This window comes from Gadus chalcogrammus, chromosome 13 (assembly GCF_026213295.1).
Source record: "Gadus chalcogrammus isolate NIFS_2021 chromosome 13, NIFS_Gcha_1.0, whole genome shotgun sequence".
NCBI classification, from domain to species: Eukaryota; Metazoa; Chordata; class Actinopteri; order Gadiformes; family Gadidae; genus Gadus; species Gadus chalcogrammus.
The window spans coordinates 23,429,798-23,456,554 of NC_079424.1; the positions used below are offsets into that span (position 1 = coordinate 23,429,798).

The window sequence follows — 26,757 nt, forward strand, 5'->3', positions numbered from 1 at the left end:
TAGTGATTTTCACCTCTTGAAATTGATTTATTTTAATTTTGAAAGAAACAACACATGGAAGCAATGGAGAACACCATCTCTCGTTCGGTTGTTTAGAACTGAAAATCCGGTTGCCAGGACAACGTAACGTTTTCACTTTAGTACTCTATTTGAGTGGAACAACTTAGCAGGTGTCCATGTAGCCTATATAGGGTTAGCCTAATTTAACTAGTTTAAAAAGAGAAAACATTTTGACTAAAAGTAATGACTAAAAGTTGACTAAAATGTAAGGAATTTTCGTCGACTAAAACTAGACTAAAACTACAAAGGAAAACAATGACTAAAATGTGACTAAATATACTAAGCATTTTCGTCAAAAGACTAAGACTAAGACTAAATCTAAAATAGCTGACAAAATTAACACTGGTGTGCACACTTTCTTTGTCTCTCTCTCTTGCTCATACATGGTCACAAACAGAGACACATACATACTTGTTCTCTCATTCTCTCACACACACAGACACAGAGAGACTTACTTTTATTGCCATTATGTATAGTTTTTTTTGGCGTGGTAAAGCGATATAGTTTGTTTGGTGTGGTAAAGAGATATTGTTTATTTGGTGTGGTTGAGGGATATTGTTTGCTTAGTGTCGTAAAGAGATATGGTGGGTTTGGTATTGTAAAGAGATATGGTTTGTTTGGTGTCGTAAAGAGATATGGTTTGTTTGGTTTGGTAGAGATATGGTTTGTTTGGCATCGTAAAGAGATATTGTTTGTTTTGCGTGGTAAAGAGATATGGTTTTGTTGGGAAAGCAAATTGTATTTAAGCATCCAGGACAGAACCGTTTCATAAAATATAATATTTTGTATCTCGAGCAATATCTAGAACGGCCATCTTAGAAATATAAATCCCTAGGCTTTAAGGATTTGGTGCCACGCACGCACACAAGTACACACGCACACACACACACACACACGCACACGCACACGCACACACACACACACACACACACACACACACACACACACACACATATGCAGGTGTAGTTCCAGTAATAAGTGGAGCCCAGCTTAATCAGCATAGCCGCAGCAACAGTTCATTTGCAGAACACAATCCTCATCTCCGTACACTAGCGTCTCCTCTGTGCTCTTCTATGTGCTTCCACTCGTGTACGTGTGTGTGTTGGGAGGGCCGTGTGTGTGTTGGGGGTGGTGTGTCTGTTTTGGGGTGTCTGTGTGCGTGTGTTGTGTTTATGTGACTGATTAGTAACGTTGAGCTGAATCCTACACTTCCCTGCCGACTAGAGAGAAGTTTATCTCAGCTCTTTATGTATAGCGAGCTAATGTATTCGGTTCCAGCACGCACATGCACTCTATTCTTAGTCAAGCTATTTCCACGTCCTCCATGCCTTCCCCACAGTCTCACCACTCACACACATCCCCCTTTATGATGAAGATCGTCTCAGTAGGGCCTCTTCGTCTCCATGGTGTTAAAGAAAAAAAAGCTTGGCGCACTGTTTCTCGTATTTCAGATATTATGACCAGGTCATAACATAACCAAACAGCTGAAAGAAATGTTCTGCTTGATTTGATAGCCGGTCCATAAACACATCTTCCGATTACTGGCTGAAGTCTACATGAGTTGGGTGCCTGTGTTATAGCTTGGGTGTCAAGAGAAGGAAGTCTTTTATGCAGAAGCCCATACAGTACATAATAGGAACACCACAGGCTAGTCAGGACTGTGCCAGCAAGGCGTAGTAGCAGCCTAGCTGGGGGAGCAGCGACATCTAGTGGCTGTGGACAGCATTCAACATCTGGCATATTAAACGCTGCTGGAAAAATGATGTAAATACATTTACATCACTTATTTGTGTTTCATGTTTGTAAAAATGCCGTGTGTATTGATTTTGCTTGTATGTATGTATACACACCTAGTTCTAGGTGTCCATGTGTGGGCTAAGGTTTGTTCGTTATTAGTGAATGAGTGCATCTGTATTAGGCATGTGTGTGTCTGCATTCCCTGGTTAGTGTACGTATGTATTGCGTGTATGTGTGTCTTCATGAACGTATGTGTTTGTGCGTGTGTATGTCTTCACGTGTGTGTGTTCGTGTGAGTGTGAACATGTGAGTGTCTTCATGTGTGCTTGTGTGTGTGTGTGTGTGTGTGTGTGTGTGTGTGTGTGTGTGTGTGTGTGTGTGTGTGTGTGTGTGTGTGTGTGTGTATTCATGTGTGTGTGAGTGTTTGAGTGCGTGTCCCGCTGGGTTGTAATGTGTTTATGTATGCGTGTGAATGTTGCTGGTGACTCACTCTGTCACTCAGTAATATTAATAGACCATTAGGGTCCAACTCCGCTCGGCCAGCTCTTCTCCTCTGTTCTCTCACTCTGCCCCGCTCTCCATCTGTCTGTCTCTCTATCTGTCTGTTCTCTCACTACCTTGCTCGCTGTCTGTTTGTCTCTCCGTCTGTGTGTCTCTTGTCTCTATCTTGCTCTCCGTGTGTCTGTCTCTCTGTCTGTCTTTTGTCTCTCTATCTCTCTCTCCTTCTCTCTGTTTGTCTGTTCTCTCTGAATCTCCTTCTCTGTCTGTCTCGCTGTCTGCCTGTCAGTCTGTTCTTTCTGTATCTCGCTCTCCATCTATCTGTCTGTCTCTGCATCTTTTTTCCGCCCCTCCTGCTCTGCTGTTTGTTACAATAGTTCAGAATATATTGGCATCATAAGCCTTGCTGCTGATCTCTCTCTTTTTCTCTCTCTCTCTCTCTCTCTCTCTCTCTCTCTCTCTCTCTCTCTCTCTCTCTCTCTCTCTCTCTCTATCTATCTATCTATCTATCTATCTATCTATCTATCTATCTATCTATCTATCTATCTATCTATCTATCTATCTATCTATCTATCTATCTATCTATCTCTCTCTCTCTCTCTCTCTCTCTCTCTCTCTCTCTCTCTCTCTCTCTCTCTCTCTCTCTCTCTCTCTCTTCCTCTCTCTCTCTCTCTCTCTCTTCCTCTCTCTCTCTCTCTCTCGCTTTTTCCTCCCTGCTCATTAAGAGTGTAGAGTGTTTAAGGTTGAATCTCTCCGTGTGTTTCTTTGGTGTAGATCAGGGGTTCTCAAAGTTTTGACAGCTGAGGGCCAATTTAGGAACCCAGAATTTGACTGAGGGCTGCCCTAGGAAAAAATATTAGGCGGGAAACGCCGTCAGCATCCCAGTGTTGAAAGAAAACATTGCACCGTGGACCTCTGGGAGTGAGGTCAAGTGATGTCTAAATCACGAAACTGAGGTTCATCCTTTCAAAGTAATATACAGTCGGATTAAAACTAACAAATGTAAAAGGATTTAATTTGAAGCTAGAGAGAATCGACTTTTCTCTTTATCTATATTTATTTTTGTTTAAATTAATATTGATATAATAATAATAGAATAAAAAAAATTAAAATATTTTTTTCTTTTTATTTAAACTTACATCTGCATGTCATTGCGGGCCGCCAGGAATGTTTCTGCGGGCCGCACTTTGAGAACAAATGGTGTAGAGTAAAGGTGTTGTAGAGTGACGCTGTCTCACCCACAGTGTGCAGCAGCGCTCCCATCAACATGAAGGTGGTGTAGAGTACGGGTGGTGTAACGCTGTCTCTCCCACAGTGTGCAGCAGCGCTCCCATCAACATGAAGGTACGCCACCTGAACTCCAGCGCCCTGGTGGTGCGCTGGGCGCGGCCCGAGACCACCTATCACCCCCCAATCCTGCACTTCCTGGTGTCCTACAGCTGGACGACCCACGACGACAGCTATGAGGAGACACACCTCACCGACGCCCGGCACAAGCTGGTGAGACCGCACACACACACACAGGACGCACACACACACGCATGACTCATGGACGCACACACATGACGCACGCAGACACACACACACGCATGCACACACAACAAACACACACGTACATGCACATGGACAAACTCACGCATGAAGCACACATATACACACCCATGCACGTATAAACGCACGCATGCACACACACAAACACACACACACACACACACACACACACACACACACACACACACACACACACACACACACACACACACACACACACACACACACACACACACACACACACACACACACACACACACACACACACACACACACACGTGCATTATGCACACACACAGACAGGTATTTTCTGCAACCTTTTTGTTTTGAAACGAAAAGTATGAAAAGTATTTAAGTAAGTATTTTAGATGAAGACACAACATTTAGCCAATAAAACTCATCAAACATATCATGGACTTGATAACAACACAGAAACACACAATATAAAGAAACAACTGTGTGATGGTTACATTTTGCATTTACACACTTACATAGCATCCCCTCACATTGCATATTCAAACCTTGGGATGAGGAGGTGAGGAGGATAGGAGGAGGTGAGGAGGTGAGGAACGCCACCTCCAGCCAGTAGCAGCATACTAATGGATCTGTTTGAGAGCTGCAGGGGAGCCAGACAGTTCCCATGACCTTGGGACAGGGGAAGAACCTCCCTCCCACATACATGCACGCTCATACACGCACTCCCCCCCCCCCCCACACACGTGCACCAACATACATGGACACACACTCTCAAACCTTTTCCGCCATCCACCTGTTTCCTTCTTTCTTTCGTGTTTTTTATACTTTCCTCCTTTGTCTGCTTTCATCAGCGCTTTTATTCCTGCGCATATTCCAACCCGTCCTCTCGTGGGACTGACGATCAAATCAAAGAGGTTCTGGAATAAAAAGACACAATTCACAAGACCCGGGGCAGGGAAACACTAACCTCATCTCCTGTGAATCAGAGAGAAGTTGCACAGCTTTCAACTTTTGCAACCAAATCCAAACATTATGGAGAGCTGTCTTATTTACCTGACTGGCCAAGGTGTTCAGGGTAAGGGTTAGGGTTAGTTAAACAACTCTGTTTGAATGCTGATGAAGCTTTCTCATCCTCAGTTCTCTTAAAGGGCCAGTGAACCAAAAACATTTTTCTTTTTTGTTTTAAATAATAATTAGTCTTCAACATCGTAATCTATGCCAATTTATCACAGTAGCTGAAATTACTTCCCAATTTAGAGAAATTACATTTTTGCAATTTTCCCCAAAACACAATGTGACTGTTCCACTCTGCTGAACGCAGGGGGCGTTCTGTTCATGACGTCTGAGTGCCTTTTAAGAGGCACCCAGATGTCCCAGCGGCGGCGCGGTTTGTGTGAACGTGTGGAGCTCTGTCTGGGCAGTGGTGGGCTGCGGTGTCCGCGAGAAAGTTGGGCTTTTCTTAACATTTATATACATTATTATTATAACGCCACGATGTGTGTGGATGGTAAAGCTCCGTCCGAGCAAAGATTTATTTAACACCCGCATCTGTGGATAAGGCTTCCCAGACTCAGAGTATAACATTTCGGTGTGAATTTCATATGCAACATCAAGCTCAAACACAAAAACGGTACTAAAAGTGTCAGAAAGTTGGCATGGGTCGTAACTATGGGGGTAAGATAAACCCCCCCTTTCTTAAAAATCTCACCCCACAACACATTTTAAATATCATATTGTTCAAATTCCAGCTGATACAGTGGTTTCACTGGCTTCTTAAAGAATTTCTAACGTACTAGGAACAGAGCACATTAGTTCCTAAACCACCAGTCCCCTAACACGGATATTCTGCACATCGGCAGCGATCGAGCAGTCCATTCTATTCACTCCTTGTGCGATACATTAGTCCAGTGTGATTTAAATGGAGCCTGTCATGTAATGACGTCCGGGCCTGACTCAGGGTGTGTGCCTGGATCGATGACCGGGAATCCGTGGGTAGAGTCATTCACTTCACCGTGTTCACAGCCCCCTTGACTGTGGTTGCTTAATTGGAAACAGATAACTCTCTCCCTCCCTCTCCGGAGGAAGGTGCTGGGAAGCAAAATGCAGGACAGACAATATTTGTAAGCAGGGAACTGCGCTCTCACTTTTGATTCATCGGGGGCGTTGGCAATACAAATATTATACAAAATAATATTTGCATAGGCCTTATCTTTAAAATATGTCTCCAAACACATTGGTTTAGATAATTGAACCCCATGCAAGACGTGATGAGCAGCAGTAAATCAAATCGATGGCTGATTGGTTAATATAGAAGGAGAGAATGGGCGAGATAGATTGCTTGCTTGTGACTTTCTGATTTTACGCTGCCGAAGACTAATATTTCTGTAAGGGTAGTGGGTAATGGGTGTAGGGTAAGCTTGTTTTAGTTCTACAAATCTGGTTTATAAAATCTTGGTGCATGGGGCGTTTGGCCCACTTTCACTTCATCACTGCCTCGACCAATGTGGATGGAGGCAGCATCTGTAGTGGGGCTCAAACGAGCTCAGCCAGGAGAATGGAGATGGAGAATGACTCTCCTCCCGGCACCTGTGAGAACCAGGCTCAGATCTTCGGTCCCGGACTCTAATGGCCCTCCACAAAGTTTCTGTTGACGTTTCAGATCGCCAACGTGGAGAGCTGGCGATGACCACTGTTAAAATGCTCCCCAGAAAGGTTCATCGTGTGGCTCACAAATGAGTGTTTCTGCACTAGAACATCACAGGAACATAACAGGAAGCAGGGCGTTGCTCTGCTCCTTTCAGGTTTTGGTTTCCTGCTCCGCAGTTTCAGTTAGTGGAATTAAGCTCCTTCATTCTTTTGCTAGTTTCGTAAAAAAAGTGAGAATGATTGTCACAAAGGAAGAATTTATAGATTAAAGTATACTCAGAGTAGCTTAATAAATATCTTTGTCAATATCCAATATTTACATGTAAAAATATATAAATTCATATAGTATTATATAGTTCTTTAATATTTGATTCGGCTTACATTGATCTGTCCTCTAACACAAGGAATAAATGTTTATATTAATATGATATAATATTGTGAATAGTGATGAATCACAGTACTCTGATACGAGTTTGTGCTTTTAGAATGTTTACGTGTGTTCTTGGATTTGATCTTTTTATTTATATGTACTCAGTCTCTGGGATACGAGTTCAATCTGGGTGGGAACTGAGATTGGCTGCTCAAGTGAATGATTTCTGATTGAATGTGTGTTTGTCTGTGTGTGTGTGTTTGTCTGTGTGTGTGTGTGTGTGTGTGTGTGTGTGTGTGTGTGTGTGTGTGTGTGTGTGTGTGTGTGTGTGTGTGTGTGTGTGTGTGTGTGTGTGTGTGTGTGTGTGTGTGTGCGCGCGTTCTTTTGTGTGTGTGTTCTTGTGTGAGTGTCAGGAGGCAGTCATCTCTCCAGTCTCTCCTGATGTGCTTTACCTGTTCCGGGTTCAGTCCGTTTGCACCAATGACATGCGCAGCGACTTCAGCCAAAGCATGCTCTTCAGAGGTACGCACTCTCACACACACACACACACACACACACACACACACACACACACACACACACACACACACACACACACACACACACACACACACACACACACACACACACACACATAAACACACAATATGACACACACAAAGCCACACACTATTTCACACACACACACACACACACACACACACACACACACACACACACACACACACACACACACACACACACACACACACACACACACACACACACACACACACACAAACAAACATACACACCTTCATGTGTGCTATGTGTGCACACACACACACACACACACACACACACACACACACACACACACACACACACACAATATCACTCCCACACACTCAGACACACAAACATACACAATATCTCTCACACACAAACATACACAATATCACTCACACACACAAACATAAACATTATCTCATGCAAACAAAAACATATCACTCACACACACACACACACACACACACACACACACACACACACACACACACACACACACACACACACACACACACACACACACACACACACACACACACACACATAAACACACAATATGACACACACAAAGCCACACACTATTTCACACACACCCACACAAACAAACATACACACCTTCATGTGTGCTATGTGTGCACACACGCGCACACATAGAAACACACGTGCACTCACAGTATTCACAAGGCAGACAGCAGGGCCAAAAGCCAGGGACAGGTTTAGCCTTCTTGAGAGCCAGTGTTTGGCTTGGAAGAAGTCACACTGTTGAAGACTGCTTCTAACCACGTATTCCTGGGTCTCCCGCTGTACTCCTCTCCAGCCAACACCACCCGGATCTTCGAGGGCACCCGGATCGTGAAGACTGGAATGGTAGGTCCAGTGGGTTGAGCCACCCTTTCATGTGCCGTCCCCAGTGGAAGCATTTCTCCTATATGTCCTTTCCAGCTGGATAAAGGTTCCTCTCGGCCTCTCTTGATCTCTCTCTGTCTCTCACGGTCTCCCTTGGTCTCTCTCTGTACCTCACATTCTCTGGTCTCTCTTGGTCTCTCATAGTATTTCTTATCTCTCACAGTCCCTCACGGTCTCTCTCAGTCTCTCTCCGTCTCTCTTGGTCTGTCTCCGGCTCTCCGGCTCTCTCCGTCTCTCTTGTCTCTCTTGGTCGCTAAGGGTCTCTCTTGGTCTCTCTCTGGCCCCCTCCCAGCCCACCGTCTCCCCGGCTTCCTCCGCCGACATGGCCCCCATCTCCTCGGGCTCCTCCACCTGGACCTCGTCGGGGCTGCCCTTCTCCTTCGTCTCCATGGCGACGGGCATCGGGCCCTCATCCAGCGGCAGCCAGGCCACCGTGGCTTCGGTGGTGACCAGCACCCTGCTGGCGGGCCTGGGCTTCAGCGGCGGGGTCATCTCCTCCTTCCCCAGCTCCGTGTGGCCCACCCGGGCCCCAGCAGCTCCGGCAGGCGGCACCGCCCGTGGCCACGCCTCCGCATCCTCTGCCTCCTCCTCCACTTCCTCCTCCGCTAGCACCGGCGCTAGCCCGCCGCAAACTTACACGGAGGCTTCAGGTGGCCAGGACCACGCTGCAAGCAGCAGCACGGCAGCCGCGGCCCGGACCAAAGACAGGGGAGACACAGCGGAGGACGGGGAGCAGGGTGGCGGCGGGGGGGAGAGGGGCGAGGGGGAGGGGGAAGACAAGGAGGATGAGGAGGACGAGGAGGAGGATGAGGGGGAGAAGATGCCAAAGAAGGAGAAGAAACGGCGAGCGGGTTGTGTGGAGGAGCCGGCCGGCGGCAGTGGCAGAGCAGCGGCTGTGAAGGAGCCGCCCGGCACCACGCCCGCCTCAACGGCCAAGGAGAAAGACCGGGCGGCGGGCAGGTCAGCGGGGTCCTGGGGCTCTTCTGACGCCACAGCACCCCCTGTTGGTGTGGAGGACCAGGCCACGGTTACAAGCGCAACGTTGGTTGTCGTGGCCACTGCTCCAGAGCGCAATGCAGGGGCCGAGACAGTGGACTACTCCCTCCCTGATGTCCGCCCGCTGGCCACGCGGGGCCCCGGCCCGGCCAGGAACAGGAGCCACTGGCCCTTCTCCATCCACACCGGTAAGAAACCAGCCGCTCCTCCCTTTCACGTTCACTTCAATGTTATTCTAGACATTAGAGAGAGAAATCCTGGTCCCCACAGCAGGCCGGAGACCACCCACTGGGAGCCCACAGACCGCTGGAGGCTCCTTTAATGTACCGCATCGCTCTGAGTGTTTCGTGTTAACTTAATGCCGCTTAGATCCGGTGTGGTCCAATGTGGTGTTAATGAACCTTGACAGTGGGAGGGTCTAATGGCTGAAGGGTCCAGTGGATGGGGTTGAGCCCAGAGCAGAGGGCCCCAGCAGAGACGTCCAGAGGAGGAGATCAGGAGGCATAGCAAGCGACTCTGTTTGACTCCAGAGCCCAAGGGGTTTGTCAGGGGGGCCGTGAGCGGGGATTCAGCCTACCAGTCGATACGGGACACACGTACGCAGCAGACATTAAGCACATCCACATATTGCACCTTAGTGCTGGAACCTGGGTGGGGAGCGGGACACCCCATCAGCTCTGTCCCCAGGGTGCCCCGCGTTGCGTTGAGGTGTACTTAGGTTTAGATCACTGCCTCTTCTCTCTGCTATGCTAATCAAGACCATGGAGTGTTTATAAAACACAGCTTGTGGGCGATGGAAAAAGTTGTGCTGAAGAGTGCTTGCAGAGTTTTCCCAGATCACTTTTTGTGCTTCATGCTCATTAAAGGCCCTTTTTTGGTCCTCGTTACTCAAGGGAAGTGGTAAGAAGGCAGTCCTTCCTTTCTGGGGGCGGAGCTTCTCTGCTATTACATACATCACCTTAACTCAGTTAGCTCAGTCTGTTCACTATCCAGGTCACAGGTAGCTTTTTCAAAAAGCTACCTGTGACCTGGGATGTCGTGAAAGAGGAGCTAGGGGCTAGGCCTTCTTGCAGAAATTGGGGATCAAAATATGACCTGCTATAAGCCAAATCTTGGGCACTTTGAAAGTGGTCTCATCCTCTTCCGTTCATGAGCCCTACGTCATATCAGGTACGCCTCATACGTAGAGCTGGTGAAAGCATAAGTCAGATTTGTTTAAATCTTCTTAAGCTTTCGACAGCAATGTCTACCTACTTGTCTGTCTACCTACCTTTATATCTACCCACTTGTCTGTCCACCTACCTGTCTATCTACCCACTTGTCTGTCTAGCTACCTGTCTGTCTACTGATATGTCTGTCTGTCTACCCACCTGTCTACCCACCTGTCTACCTACCTACCTGTCTGTCTGTCTGCCTACCTGTCTGTCCCCCTACCTGACCATCTACCTACCTGTCTGTCTACTTACCTACCTGTCTGTCTACCTACCCGTCTGTCTACCTGTCTGTCTACCTATCTGTCTGTCTACCTACCTGCCTGTCTTCCTGCGTCCACTCCCCCCGTGGACTAATTTGGTCAGCACCGGAGTCTTCCTAAAGGCTGATGAGCTGTTGCTAAAGCTAGCGAGCTAGTCGCGAGTTTTAGGGGCGTGGCTTTGGAGATGGACTTTAACTAGGTCCGGGATACTTTGGTTGGATGCTTTCTAAATGTAGAATGATTTGGCCCTATTCTCATTGGCTCATTGGTCAGTGTTGTTACTCACATAAATGTAGACGTAGCTCTGACAGGGATGGATCAGTCATACTAATGGGTTCATTCAGTCCGCTACTATATCTGATATTTATTTGGTCAACTGAATAGCAATCCAATTTGAAAGGCAGTTTTTTGACCGACGGCCTGTTTCTCCAGACCTACTGTCACATGGCTGTGCTTCTCCGTCCTCCTCCTGCTCACTGGTTCTTAACCACTCCCCCAGCGCTGTGGCCCAGACGCTCAGGAAGGGAGCACTGGCTCTGCAGGGAACCACTCTGAAAGCAATCCAAATAGTAGTAGAGAGCATGTTCACCCAGAGCAGAACGCTCCTCTGTCCTCATGATACGGGTCATTAGCCTCATGGTGAGTTCGGCTTTAAGCCCCTGATGTAGAATGGATGAAGAAATACTGCGGCCCGGCCTTTAGTTACCTCCAGAGCTCACAACAAGGGTTGCCATTGACGATACGGCTCCATAGTCTAACAAATAGGACCACCCTGTGAGTTCCCCGGTGTTTGGTGAACAAACACACACACATATACACACACACGCATGCACGCACGCCTGCGCACACACACACATACACACAGACATACACACATACACACACACACACACACACACACACACACGCAGATACACATACACTCGCACCCACACATAAATGCATATACAGACACACACTGACACGCATCCACACACATAGACTCTCACCCACACATACACGCATATACACACACACACACACTGACACATACCCGCACACACACACGTTAGAAGGTACCATCCCTGACTATTTAGAAGTCTGTCTTCTTCAAGGTTCTCCAGCGTCTCCCGAGGTCCTCCAGGGCTCTGTGCCTGCAGGTGAACGAAGCTCCTGCTTACCTACTGCTTATCTACTGCTCTGTGAGGCCCCGCGGTGACCAGAAGGGGGGCTGCTCTGTGTTTGACATCGTTAGCATGCTGAACTAGCACATCGTGTTTATTACGAATGAGCTCTTAAGACTATCTTTTTCCCATGTTCGCCACAAATTGCTCTCTTTATCATCACCATCACCAAAATCCTCATTACCACACCATAATCATCATCATCACCATAATCATCATCATCATCATCATCATCATCATCATCATCTTCATCATCACCAACATCATAAATATCAACATCATCACCATAATCATCATCACCATCATCATCATATTCATCTTCATCATCAATCCTGTTCTTTATCTCTTCTTCTTCGTAATGCACCACCCTCTTAGTCCCTCTCAATCTCTCTCTCTCTCTCTCTCTCTCTCTCTCTCTCTCTCCCATGCCCTCTCTCTTTCTCCTCCTATCTCTTCATGCGTGCTCTACCTATTTTCCGATGCCTCTCTCCCTCCAGTGTCTCTTATTGTTTCCTCTCCCACCGTGTGAGAGGGCCGTGGCTCTCATGCCAGACGCGGCTGCAAGGGAGCAAATTGTTGCTCCTTTATAATGAGGAAACCTTGTGTTTGTCTCTGTCAGTGGGCGTGGCTCGCCCGCTCAAGTGTTTGTGTGGAGCGCGAGGCTAATGTGGGTTTCACTGCTGCTGCTGCACATTGCCTGAGTGGCTGCGTGTTTCTGTGTGTTGGTTTACATTTGCCTGTGCTGCAAGGAAGCACATGGACACATGATCACGCATAGCCTGCTTTGAAACATTGTTGTGAGGGTCATGGTGGTGGTGCTTGTGGTTTACTGGTGCTCAGGGTTTAGAAGGAGCTAGCTCCTGACAGGGGCATAGAGGTGCATGGGGAGGCTGTGTTGCCCTTGGTTACGCTAGGTGCTAACAGACATCCTTGAAAGTGTACGAGTGGTGGTGTGATTATTCTATCACGGTGATGTTTAGGGATTATTCCTATTTAACCTTTTGTTGTATGTGTCAACACTAGTAAAAACTGAAATGTACAGTATGTGTGCAGTTTATAATTTGATAATTGTAACATTTAAACTAAACGTGGATTGAATACTATTCCTACCGCACCTCTCAAGAGAACTTTATTTGAATGGAAAATAAACATTTACATTGTCAAAGCCGCCTTCACATCAAACAAAGGGAAAGTGCAATGTCAGCCGAGGAATAAGAGAAAGGACTATACGAAGGTTATAAAGGGAGATGCAGTAGTAGAAATTGTTCAATATAGTGCAGCTTGCTGTTGTAACTCTTCAGTAGGACAGGTGTGCAGGTTCAGGCTGAGCAGAAAGCCCCTGGACCTCTCCGTCTTTGGTTCAACCTCAGCCTCGGCATGCTTCGTGACGTTGAAATGAGCAAACTCTGACCGTCCTCCTAACCCCTCTCTCCTGTGTTGCTGGTCCTGCAGACCGACCCAGCCTGGCCACCCACCAGGCCCGGCCCGGGGGCCCCAGTGGGGGGCTGGCCCGTGTGGAGTGGCTGGCCCCCCTGGCGCTGGTCTCCACCCTGACCCTGCTCTGCCTCTTCCTGATGCTTGCCGTGCTGGTCTACTGGAGGTAAGACGCCTCTGCAGTGCCCGGCAGGCCCTCGGGCCCCAGGGACGTCTACTATCATCTTATTATTATCTTCTCCGAACCACAGCGGAGGAAACAATATGAATGTGAATGAAATGAAATAAACCATAAGGCTGTTCAGCAGATGCTTTAATCTAAAGGAACTTACAGATGGAGAACCAAAGCATGCAGTCAGGAGGAGCCGCTAGGAGAAGAGTTGTAGGTTCTTTAAACCAAAGAACCTACAACTGCGGTTGACCTTTAAACCAAATCACCTGCAAAGCGGGCAGACTAACTTTAGGGGAACTAACCATAGAAAGTAAAGGATGGCTGGAAACACAAAGCCTGTTCTTTAATCAAACACAAGTAAACCAGCTGCAGCTTTTCTGGATAAAAAGCGATGTAACGTTTACATTTCTCAGTTGTACTTTTTTCATATAAAATCCTATAATATAGGGGCGCCCCGGTGTTTCACCGGGTAGAGCGCGTACCATTAAGGCTCAGTCATGACCGCACCAACCCGGGTACAATCCCTGCGCGTGACCCTTTGCTGCATGTCCTCCCCTCTATCTCCCATACCTTCCTGTCTTTCTTACTCTACAATAAAAAGGATAAAACCTTAAAAGATAATATCATATAATATATATTTTATTTAAAATATATTTGTTATTGTTATTCTGCTTGAGCTGCTCCCCCCGCGACCTGACCCCGGATAAGCGGATGAAGATGAGATGAGATGAGATGATGTTTGTTAATTATTTTTATTTACATAAACCCTTGATAAAATTGACTCCGGGATAGATTCTGTTGACTGGTAGGCCTATTTGTTTACAGTCCTCTGGCCTCTCCGATATGGCCGCCATGTTGACCCAAGACCCAAAGGTCAACGCAGCATCCATGTGTGTTGGTCTTTGGCTGTAGATGTCAGAAAGGCAAGGGTAGTAAAATAAAATGCATTATTGGTAGTGCAAACAAGTTGTATTTGTTAATAATGAAGCATCCGTATCTCATCAGGGCCAACTTCCTGAATGTTATTGTGATGATAACACTAGCCGGCTCAAGATGTCCTCCATGTTACCCTTCAACACCTGCTGCCTGTGGCCACCAACAAACTCCAGTGGGCTGTACACTGACGTTCTACATAAAACCACATTCAGTAATCTCTGAACACCCTGCCATTGAATGCCAATGCTACGTCACTATCAATTGATTTATTTTTATCCTGCCTTATGAAATGTTTTACGCTTACTTTTTAATCTATTTCTATTAGCGAATGTGCTGAGATTAGAAGAGGTTGTGGATGAGAGAGATGAGGAGACTGGCAGTCTGTGGGCATTCAGAAGGGATGTGCTGGTTGGTGGGTTAAACAGAAAGATAACATCGCCCTGGTTACACATTTTAACTTTTGATTAAACAAGTCTAATTCATTTTCCAGTTCAGTTGATACATAACAACTCAGTTCCCGCTCTCATGTTCCTCGTGCTGCTTTGGGAATCTCGGTAATTAATTTGACAAAATAGCTATACGCTCCCTGTTGAAATCCATTGGGCTGCTTTACCTCGTTGTGGTCCCTGCTAGCGGGTTAGCAGGCTAGTAGGCTAGCAGGTTTTAGCAGGCTAGCAGATTAGCAGGTTAGCATGCGAGCAGGCTAGCAGGTTAGCAGGCTAGTAGGCTGGCAGGCTAGTAGGCTAGCAGGTCAGCAGGCTAGAAGGCTAGCAGGTTAGCAGGCTAGCAGGTTAGCAGGCTAGAAGGTTAGCAGGCTAGAAGGTTAGCAGGCTAGTAGGCTGACAAGCTAGCAGGTCAGCAGGCTAACAGGTTAGCAGGCTAGTAGGCTGGCAAGCTAGTAGGCTAGCAGGCTAGTAAGCTGCCGGGCTAGCAGGTTAGCAGGCTAGCAGGTTAGCAGGCTGGCAGGCTAGCAGGTTAGCAGGCTAGAGGGTTACCAGGTTAGCAGGTCAGCAGGCTAGCAGACTAGAAGGTTTGCTTTATATTTGAAGGTTTGTTTTAGAAAAAGCATCAGGTGAGAGAGGCTGTGTAATAGAGAGAGTCCTTGTTTTGGAATAATTGTTACTTTAGCCACAGCTCAACAAAAGACATCTGTGAGGTGCTGCTCTCAACGTTTCACTATGGAAGTAGACACAGAATAACCTGGTGTCTGGGGCTTTGGGATGCCTTCATCTGTATGGTGGTGATCCTACATAGGTGTTCAGCACACACACACACACACACCACACACACACACACACACAGACGCACACACACAGAGACACACACGCACATTGCAGCACACACACACAGACACACATACACGGACAAGCACACACACATACACAGACACACACACAGACACGCACACACACATACATACATACATACATACATAGACACACACAAACACACGCACACACAGATGCACACACACACACGCACAAACACACACTCACACACAGTATACATTGAAATAGCCTTGGTATTTATTTGTGTTCACAATGGGTCTAGAACGTAGGGAGGGATATATTAATTATTGAAACCCGATCTGCATTGCATAATCCTAATTGCTCTTCTTAATTGAAGTAAACATTATCTTTAACCTGCCTGCTGGAGGGTGGTTCTATGAACCTCCACCTGTCGGCTGGAGAGGGGTTCTATGAACCTCCACCTTTCTGCTGGAGGGTGGTGCTAGCGATCCACACTAAGAATAACACACTAGAGGAGGATCCCATTAGGTAGGTGCTTTGAGTCACACTATGCTTCTCACACATTGGACTGAGTGGTGTGTGTGTGTGTGTGTGTGTGTGTGTGTGTGTGTGTGTGTGTGTGTGTGTGTGTGTGTGTGTGTGTGTGTGTGTGTGTGTGTGATCCAGACATACACACACACACACACATGCACAAGCCCATACACACCAGGAGGTCTGATGGCAGGTGGTGTTGGCGCGTTGGGTAATCTAATCCTCTTGAGGAGCAAAGCTCAGTTCAGATTTACTAGTCCCTCCCCCACCGCATGTTGATTGGCTTAAAGTATTCAATGCACACTCCTCTGCTCCCAAACCCTCCCCCCCCCCTCCACAACACACACACACACGCACACGCACACGCACACGCACACACATACACTCACACACACACACACACACACAACACTCCCAGAACCTTGGCGATCCCTAAGTAACTGACTTGTGAGTCATTCCCTTCTTGTGTGTGAGCGTGTGTTTGTGTCAGGTAAAAATATACAACGGGGAAGTTGAAGAGGTGGAGTTAGAGAGAGAGAGAAAGAGAGAGAGAGAAAGGAACTCCCCCATGCTGTCTGAGCTGCCCTCCCTCCCCGTCCTGGCCTTGCGGTGGTTTCTCTCTGACTGCGCGTGAGTCTGGTGACATGAAGCTTCTCTCTTTGCCTCTCCTGGCTCACTAGGATGAATGCCTTCTGCTCTCTGATCTGCGTGAAGTACAGGTAGGACTGCAGGACCTGTGACCCGCGCTCGCTCGTAAATTATAAAGTGTTCAAATTAAATGTTGTCGATATCATTACAATAATTATAATGACAATGAAATAGAAGTAGTGTTGTATAGGAACAGCACGGTGTGTAATGAACAACATGTTAGTACTAGTGTTGACTTCTTTATGTAACGGGTTAGAAGAACATCCTACCTAACCTGGACACTGTTCTGCCCTCCATGGGATATGAGGTATGGCCTGTTTCTAAACTGGTCTCCATGGTCTCCAACCCATAATAATAAGGTGTAGCACCTCCTCAGAGGACCAGACTGAGCCCAGCGGTCTACATGTTGTCAGGCAGCCCCCCAGCAGGCCCTAGACCATGTGACACTGAAACCCAAAACATCCTCCGTCCTGCCGTACATCTGGGGAGATCATCAGCCTGTCTGTGTTGAGGGTGTGTGTTTGGGTGTGTGTGTGTGTGTGTGTGTATGTATGTGTATGTTTGCTTTTGATTACTTTTCTTTTATTCATTGGGTCCTTTCTTATTGTCTGATTCAAGTGTCACGTTGTCTAATGTAACATTTATCAGAGCCTCAACATGGTAATGACCAGCTTCCTCAGAGAATAACACCTGCTCACTCTGTCGCTGAACACACTCAGCTGGGTGTGTGGCTTTGTGGTTGTTCTGTTGTTGTTGTGTTGTTGTTGTGTCGATCATACTGCAGCAGGATAGCAGCGTGGTGTCGGAGTGTGTCTTACGTTATCATCCGTCTATACTTTGGCAGATGATTGGACTAGCCCAGTCAGCTGTACTCACCTTACACACACAAGAGACACCACATACAATTACACACAATGACACACAATGATGTACTTAGCTCAGGCCCTGACACCTCTCTCCCTGTGTGGTTCTGCAGACGCTGCTTCCAGACGGCCCACTTCTATGTGGAGGACAGCAGCTCCCCCCGAGTGGTGCCCAATGACAGCATCCCTGTTATCCCCATCCCAGGTAAGCTCCTCCAATCTCAGAGCAGCTTCCACCACCGGCTCCCTGCCCGCCCACTCCCTGCTGGTCACTAGCAGTGAGGAATAGATCTCTGGTTCCTGTTCACTTGGTTTAGAGGAACCTGGATGCATCCATCACTTGTTATACATTTACATTAATATTTAGGGCATTAAGCAGACGCTTTTATCCAAAACCACTTACAATAATTACAATGGTTAGCACTAACGATCGCTAGGTTAACCCATTCCTGATATACAACAAAGAGAGCTAGGATAAGATACTATACAACAAAGTACTTTTTTTTTTATCATACACTTTTTAAGATTTAGCATTACCTGAGACTTATTGTTACTGGTTGAGGTTACACTGACATTTTAATCTCAGCCAAAAAAAGCTTTAAAATATATATATAATATTAAGAAACTCAGGGCAATTGTGGTGAATGAGAACAGTGTTTAACGTTCTGGTTCCAACTCAATCCCTCAAACAGGTTGTTTCTGATGTCTGTACCTTGGCCCGCTGAGCTGCTCAGCTGGGTGAGACATTTCCTTCGCTGCTAGTCGGCTATTCTTACTGCTGGGAGGGTCAAGGTTCAAAGGTCAACCTACTTGTTAGGCTCTTTGTCTCTGGTTGCATTACCAATATCTACCAGGGACACACATATACGCATTGCAAACACATACAAACACACACACACACACACACACACACACACACACACACACACACACACACACACACACACACACACACACACACACACACACACACACACACACACACACACACACAAATATGAGACAAATCACAAACATACACACAGACACACACACATGCACACACAAACACACAAATACACAAATGTGGTCCCTGTCATCGTAGAAACACTGGTGGACGGTGTGGTCCCTGTTGTCGTAGTAACACAGGTGGACGTGTGGTCCCTGTTGTTATAGTAACACTGGTGGACGGTGTGGTCTCTGTCGTCATAGTAACACTGGTGGACGGTGTGATCCCAGTCATCATAGCAACACTGGTGGACGTGTGATATCTGTTGTCATAGTATCACTGGTGGACAGTGTGGTCCCTGTTGTCATAGTAACACTGGTTGGACCATCTGACACACATCTCTGTTGCAGCAGAAATGGTCTGGGACCATGAAGGAGGGTTTACTCTGCTGCTAGTCGGCCCTGTGTTGACAGCAGTGAGTCACGGGTCATATACAGTGTGGGCTGCTGCTGTTACCGTCACAGCCCTCTTATCAGCAGTATAATACCTGTGGAATAATGGGACATTCAGATTGAGTGGGTTACAGTTGGCTGGGTGTTGCCCTGTTCGGCAATAGACCATGGCACCAAGACTAGTGCTGCATTAAAGCAATGCCACACATCATGATACCAACCACATCTGTAGAAAAAGGCTGATCTTACTCTCCAGTCCACATATGGCCCAACTGGGCGGTCCATTGTCTTTGGGCCCTGTTGAAGAGGATGACATGAATACCGAGGTAACTGTAATGCTTTAGTGACTAGACGCTCCAACACACACACACACACACACACACACACACACACACACACACACACACACACACACACACACACACACACACACACACACACACACACACACTCACACATATATATCACACGTAATATCTGATGGGAACAAGAACTCAGCTTCCTAAATAGTTCACATCCTTTTGTCCTGCCTGTTGAAATGGGTTGAATCCAATGCACACACACAATGTATGTGTGTGTGTGTGTGTGTGTGTGTGTGTGTGTTTGTGCGTGTGTGTGTTCGCTCCCGTATTCTAGCTTGTGCATTTCCACATGCATGTTTGTGTGTATGAGTGTATGTGTGTGTGTGTGTGTGTATAAGTGTGTATATGAGTGTGCTGTCTTTGTGCCTCCGTGCGTGTGTGTATGAGCTTTTTTTTGTGTGTCTGTGTGTTTGCGTGCGTGCGTGCGTGCGTGCGTGCGTGCGTGCGTGCGTGCGTGCGTGCGTGCGTGCGTGCGTGCGTGCGTGCGTGCGTGCGTGCGTGCGTGCGTGCGTGCGTGCGTGCGTGCGTGCGTATGTGTTTGCCCTCTCGCTGGGTAAACACCCCCTGCTGTGGTGACATGTCATCTCTGAAAGAACATTGCGCCGCTCCCTTCGTGGTCATTACGGAAAACCCCAAAGACTAACACGTTTTCCCACTCATCATTAAATTCAGCGCCACTTAGGCTGGACTGGGCTCCAAATCCTCCGTTATTATAAATATTATTATCGTCATCGTTATTATTCTGTGAAAGTCATACTGCAGCCTACACCGTAAGTCTAAAACTCTTGAAATTTGTAGATATTGTTACCAATAACTCTACCCATAAACCCAAATTTGTGGTACTGCACCCAAAGGTGGCGCTATTGTAAAAACATCATGAATTAGGCTTATTTCTCCTCAGCAGATTGACCTGGACTCAAAATTCTTTCAGAATATTAATCTCTAGAATCAGACGCATTTATAAAACCCTGGATGTTGGATGCTTATCAATAGACATTTACACCATGTGAATGAGGCTACAGTTCTGGTTTGTCAGTGGCTCAATGGGATAATGCATTGTACTGGTGATCCTTAGTTTGAGAGTTCGAATCCCGATTAGACAATTATGAACATGCTGAACATGACATTCGGTCACCTAAAAGCCGAGGCACAGCATGGCATTAAGTGGAACATCAACATCTTTCCTTCATAATTATATGTCATGTTTATATATCTTCCATTAGTGTGTTGTTGACTTTTCATATGCTCGGACCCCGTTAATCACTGCTTGCGGTTATATTTATTATTATTATTATTGCAACGGTTATTTATCAATTGCTGTGTGTGTCGGCACTTTTCCACTGAGGACTGTTACAAGCACAGACACAGTTTCAGTCTTCTACCAGGAATGCGTTGCTATTAGAGGACATCTACATGTGACTTCTAGTCCTGCATATGTTGAGGGACCAGACACTGGTTAGCTCTGCTGCTACTATTGGTTAAATGCTCCCAGGGCTGCTACTGATGTTTAGATGCTCCCAGTGCTGCTAGTGATGGTTACATGCTATAGTACTTCTAATGATGGTTAAATGCTTTAGTACTAGTGATGTTTAAAGTCCTCAATTTTGATCAAAATAAACAACTATTAAAATGTTTATGGCCTCACGCGTCCAGGCCTGTCCACTGCAGCAGGCTCACTAACTCTAACTCTCCCCCACAGACGACATGGACGCCATTCCAGTGCAGCACTTCATGAAGCACGTCTCTGGTCTCTACTCCAACAACCAGCAGGGCTTTGCTGAGGATTTTGAGGTAATGCTGGTCTGCAGGAGCATGTGTCCAGGGTGGGCTCTAGGGTGACACCCGTCCTACCACAGGTCCTGCTGTCTGTCTGCCACACGTGGGACACACGTCCTACCACAGGTCCTGCTGTCTGTCTGCCACACGTGGGACACCCGTCCTACCACAGGTCCTGCTGTCTGTCTGCCACACGTGGGACACACGTCCTACCACAGGTCCTGCTGTCTGTCTGCCACACGTGGGACACACGTCCTACCACAGGTCCTGCTGTCTTTCTGCCACACGTGGGTCACACGTCCTACCGCAGGTCCTGCTGTCTGTCTGCCACACGTGGGACACACGTCCTACCGCAGGTCCTGCTGTCTGTCTGCCACACGTGGGACACACGTCCTACCACAGGGTCTGCTGGATGGGTTCACATTCTGATTCTCTACACCATTATAGATACAGTGCTCCAATACGCTTCTCATGATGAGCTGCACTGCTTTCCTCTGAGATCATCATGTTGCTCCAGGATTTCCGGACAATAATGGAACAGGAGGATGGACTAACACAACTTTATCATGATATCATCACATCTCCTTACACATCATATCATTGAACAAATGTCCTTGTTACCATGGTATTCTTTCGGTTTAATTCTCACATATGTGTACATTATTGGACAAATGCCTTTAAAGTTTAATTGTTTATTGCCACGGACATCTGTTGGCAGTATCAAAATGAAAGAGCGAGTATGATTTCCAATATGCTGTTTGAATGTGTGCAGGTCATGTTTAACCACGTTCCTCTAATATTCACCACAGATGGTGTTAAGAGCTCAGTTTACCGCTGTTAACAGTGTGAACACACAAACACATACACACACAGGCACACGCCCATACACACACACACACACACACACACACAGGCACACGCCCATGCACACACACACACACACACACACACAGGCACACGCCCATACACACACACACACACACACACACACACACACACACACACAGGCACACGCCCATACACACACACACACACACACACACACACACACACACACACACACACACACACACACACACACACACACACACACACACACACACACACACACAAACACACAAACACACATGTATACACACACGACACACACACACAAACACACACACACGCATGTACACACAATTATTTACCAGAGGGCTTGGCTACTGATAGCAGTTGTTTCAACAAATCAAGAATGTGCAAGAGCACGATTAACTTTTGAATATTTAACAGACAATGTCTTATAAGAACTACTATAGATCGACAAAAAACATAGACTTTGTTAACTAAAGTTGCAACTTGATAGGTTTCTTTTTAAATAAGGTTTGGTTCTGTTAGGAAAAGAACTGATTTGATAAACTGAGTTTGTACTTATAATTTGAATTGGATTTAAACTTTTTAATTTAAACTCAAACTGAAAAACATCATAATTTTGTCACCTCACAACTGAAGACATGTATTGAGTAGTGAATGTTGTGGGAGAATGTTAGGACATTGGTGAATGATCACGTTGTACAGCTCCTTCAATGAACACCCACGCTATAATCTCCCCACTCAGCCCTCACATGTAGCCTGCCTGGCAGGGGAGCGTCCAGGCTTATCACACTGGCCTGGTATGAGCTTGATCTGCTATCCAAGCTGTGTGTTTGCTGGCCCTCTTCATGTTGTCATATGCTAATGAGTGACTGGTGGGGGCGTGGGAACATGGATCAGCGGACTGGAGGGTTTACTCATAGGCCCTGGTGGTGGACAGTAGCAGGATTAGTGGTGCATTTCCCCTGCTGACCCACATAATCGATACCCTCCCCTACATATGCTGATACCTGCACAACCTATAGTCCTCAAGGGATGATGTAGTGTCACCTTCTCCTCCAAACCCTAACAGAGCTGTCCATCGTATCATTAGTGCATTTGGATTGTTTTATACATTTTGCATCCATCATTTACCGAAACAAAGTTTGGTATCATAAGCAAAGCAAATGCTGAACATCTAACAGCAGACCTGAGTATGTCAATTAGTAAAAAGATCTGGTTCTGTCGGACCAGTGAGGTCATGGAGCCTCCTCACAGCATCATGCCACTATGTCCTAGCCTCCTCACAGAATGCCACCGTGTAATAGCCTCCTCACAGAAATATGCCACTGTGTCCTAGCCTCCTCACAGCAACATGCCACTGTGTCCTAGCCTCCTCACAGCAACAAGCCACTCTAGTGTTTTAGAACCAGACCTCCTTTCTCAATTATTCTCCTTTATAACCAGCCTTTTTTACTTATGTCCTTCTAAGATTAACTTTATTCATCTCAGACAGGAAATTGGGAAATGCTCTTTAAAATAAAGTTTGCCTGCTCCTTGCTATCTGATAGGGTAAAGAAAGATAAAGAACACAGCTCTATTTTGATTTGACTCTCTCAGCTTCACTACTTGGTTTTCTGTGTAGTCCAAGTTCCCCATTTCTTTCTGGGAAGCCTCGGTCTTTAAGAGCCTCTTGGTGTCTCTCTTGGGGAGCCTTCCTCGGTCCACTGACTAGAGGCTGGGACCTGAACCAGACAAAAGGGACGGACAGACAGACAGCTCAGACACAAGGGACTGACCGACAGACAGACAGACAGACAGACAGACAGACAGCTGAAACATAGGGGACAGACAGACAGCTCAGACACAAGAGACTGACAGACAGACAGACAGACAGCTCAGACACAAGGGACTGACTGACAGCTCAGACAGCTCAGACACAAGGGACAGACAGACAGCTCAAACACAAGGTACTGACCGACAGACAGCTCAGAAACAAGGGACAGACAGACAGACAGACAGACAGACAGACAGACAGACAGACAGACAGACAGACAGACAGACAGACAGCTCAGACACAAGGGACTGACAGACAGACAGCTCAAACACAAGGGACTGACGGAGAGACAGACAGCTCAAACACAAGGGATTGACATACCGACAGACAGCTCAGACACAAGGGACTGACAGACAGACAGACAGAAAGACAGACAGACAGCTCAGACACAAGGGACTGACAGACAGACAGACAGACAGCTCAGACACAAGGGACTGACTGACAGCTCAGACAGCTCAGACACAAGGGACAGACAGACAGCTCAAACACAAGGTACTGACCGACAGACAGCTCAAGGAGGAAACAAGCATTTTACTTCCTGTATTTACTTCCCGAGCTCAATGAGCGACCCGTCAGCACCCAGCCCTCCCCGTGTGTGTGTTTGTCTGTGTGTGGTGCGTGTGTTTGTGTTAGAGAGTGATTAGCTGCGTTTGTTTGCATGTGTGTGTGTGAGAGTGATGAGGTGGATGAGTGTGTGTGTGTGTGTGTGTGTGTGTGTGTGTGTGTGTGTGTGTGTGTGTGTGTGTGTGTGTGTGTGTGTGTATTTGTGTGTTAGAGATTGCTAACATGAATGTGTGCGCATGTGTGGGTGTTACCATATCTTGTATGAGCTGATTGCATGCTGCTTACTTGGGTGTCATACGCTAATCCCATCCTGCACCCCCCCACCTGTCACTCCCTCCATCTGATGTGTTACCCGACCCCCTCAACCCATTCCCATAAATACCTGCCCTGCCCTGCCCAGATACCCAGGGGGGGCCAGGAGAGAGAGAGAGAGAGAGAGAGAGAGAGAGAGAGAGAGAGAGAGAGAGAGAGAGAGAGAGAGAGAGAGAGAGAGAGAGAGAGAGAGAGAGAGAGAGAGAGAGAGAGAGAGAGAGAGAGAGAGAGAGAGAGAGAGAGAGAGAGAGAGAGAGAGAGAGAGAGAGAGAGAGAGGTCTGGACTAAGTGCTGGGAGCGTTCTGCCTGGTGGAGGAACCAGTGAAACACTGTGTCAGGGTGGGGAACAGCTGGCTGCAGTCGGCCTTGTGGTCCGAGCGACAGGCCAGTTAGCCCTCTCAGCTATCAGGCTTTCATTAGACCCACGGGCCAGAACACATTTCTCTTGGTTAGTCATCGTTTATACTGAACTCTGCTGACACTGACAAACAAATCATCAGCACTAGCACAGCGCTAGCCGCAAAGAAATATCAAATTAATCGTGGAGGTGATTAACCAGCTATTCCGACAATGACGTATGGTGTGTGTGTGTATTTGTGTGTGTGTTTGTTATTGTGTGTGTGTGTGTGTGTATATGTGTGTGTGTGTGTGTGTGTGTGTGTGTGTGTGTGTGTGTGTGTGTGTGTGTCTGTGTGTGTGTGTGTGTGTGTGTGTGTGTGTGTGTGTGTGTGTGTGTGTGTGTCTCTCTTTGTGTTATCTGTTACCTATAGTGTCTGTCTGCACAGCTTGGCAACTCGAGTGAAATATTAGAGTTTCAGCAGCAGATCTCCTGCCTGCTCCCATTATCCTCCTCGGCAGCTCATTATTATTCACTTCTTGTATTGCCTCTTTAATTTACTTCCTATCATTAATTTGGTTCATTTTGTTGGCACGCACCCACAATCACGTACGCACGCAGGCAAGCACACGCATGCAAACAGACACACACACACACACACACACACACACAAACACACACACACGATACTCCAATCTAAGATCAGATCAGATTGTGCGTTCTGCAGCCGTGATGAATGTGATGTGATGAAGGTGAAATGATGAAGGTGATGTGAGTGCTGTGCTCAGGGCCTCCTCAGACTGGATCACTGTGAGCCTAAATGTCACTTTCACGTGACCTCAGTGTGACCTCACTGTGACCTTCGCTGTGACCTCACTGTGACCTCACTGTGGCCTTCACTGTGACCTCACTGTGACCTTCAATGTGGCCTACCTCTGAGCTCACCGTGACCTTGTCTCCCCAGGAGGTCCAGCGGTGCACGGCGGATATGAAGCTGACCTCAGACCGCTCCAACCACCCCGACAACAGACACAAGAACCGCTACATCAACATCATGGCCTGTGAGTGTCGTGGCAATTTCTCTATTAGATATTGCGTCTGAGACAGATGAGATCTTTAGATGCAAAAAAAGCACACAATACTTGTAGGCAATTGCTGGTCGCATATATTTGTATTAAAAGTACGAACAAAGATACATCACAACATGCATCAACAAACAACATAACAGGCATACATTACAATAATCTGAGGCCTCAGATGGGAGCTTCTCTCTGCGTGTTACTTCATTCTCTGAAGGTACGCTGCAGAAGTCCACCGAGTGTCTGAATCGATGAGTTCTTATTTCCACTGAGAGTTGGGCTCTGGAGGAGGTGTGTCCCCCAAAAAGTCTTTGTGTACCAGATGGTTATCTTTACAACTGGAGCTGTGGGGAATGCCATTGGAGGGGGTAGCGGTCGTGCCATCTAAACCCCTGGCTTTGTTGACGCTAGCCAGGGGGTAGAGGAGCAGGCCCATACATCAAAGGATTGCATGGAGGGTCATTTACAAGACACGAAAACACAGGAACAGGCAGGCAATAAGAATGTATCACTCAACCC

The 26,757-nt window shown here is 47.0% G+C and overlaps 1 protein-coding gene across 1 annotated transcript in view; it reads left to right on the forward strand.

Moving 5' to 3' along the window:
• Positions 1-26,757, forward strand: part of ptprga (protein tyrosine phosphatase receptor type Ga) — a 331,197-nt gene that overhangs the window by 276,045 nt on the left and 28,395 nt on the right. Inside the window, exons 9-18 of the mRNA XM_056605312.1 lie at positions 3,611-3,795; positions 7,252-7,360; positions 8,205-8,254; positions 8,586-9,030; positions 9,289-9,477; positions 13,379-13,526; positions 16,930-16,968; positions 17,874-17,965; positions 21,202-21,293; positions 26,124-26,220. Of these exons, the coding sequence (XP_056461287.1) occupies positions 3,611-3,795; positions 7,252-7,360; positions 8,205-8,254; positions 8,586-9,030; positions 9,289-9,477; positions 13,379-13,526; positions 16,930-16,968; positions 17,874-17,965; positions 21,202-21,293; positions 26,124-26,220 (1,446 nt within the window). The remainder of the gene's footprint in view (positions 1-3,610; positions 3,796-7,251; positions 7,361-8,204; positions 8,255-8,585; positions 9,031-9,288; positions 9,478-13,378; positions 13,527-16,929; positions 16,969-17,873; positions 17,966-21,201; positions 21,294-26,123; positions 26,221-26,757) is intronic.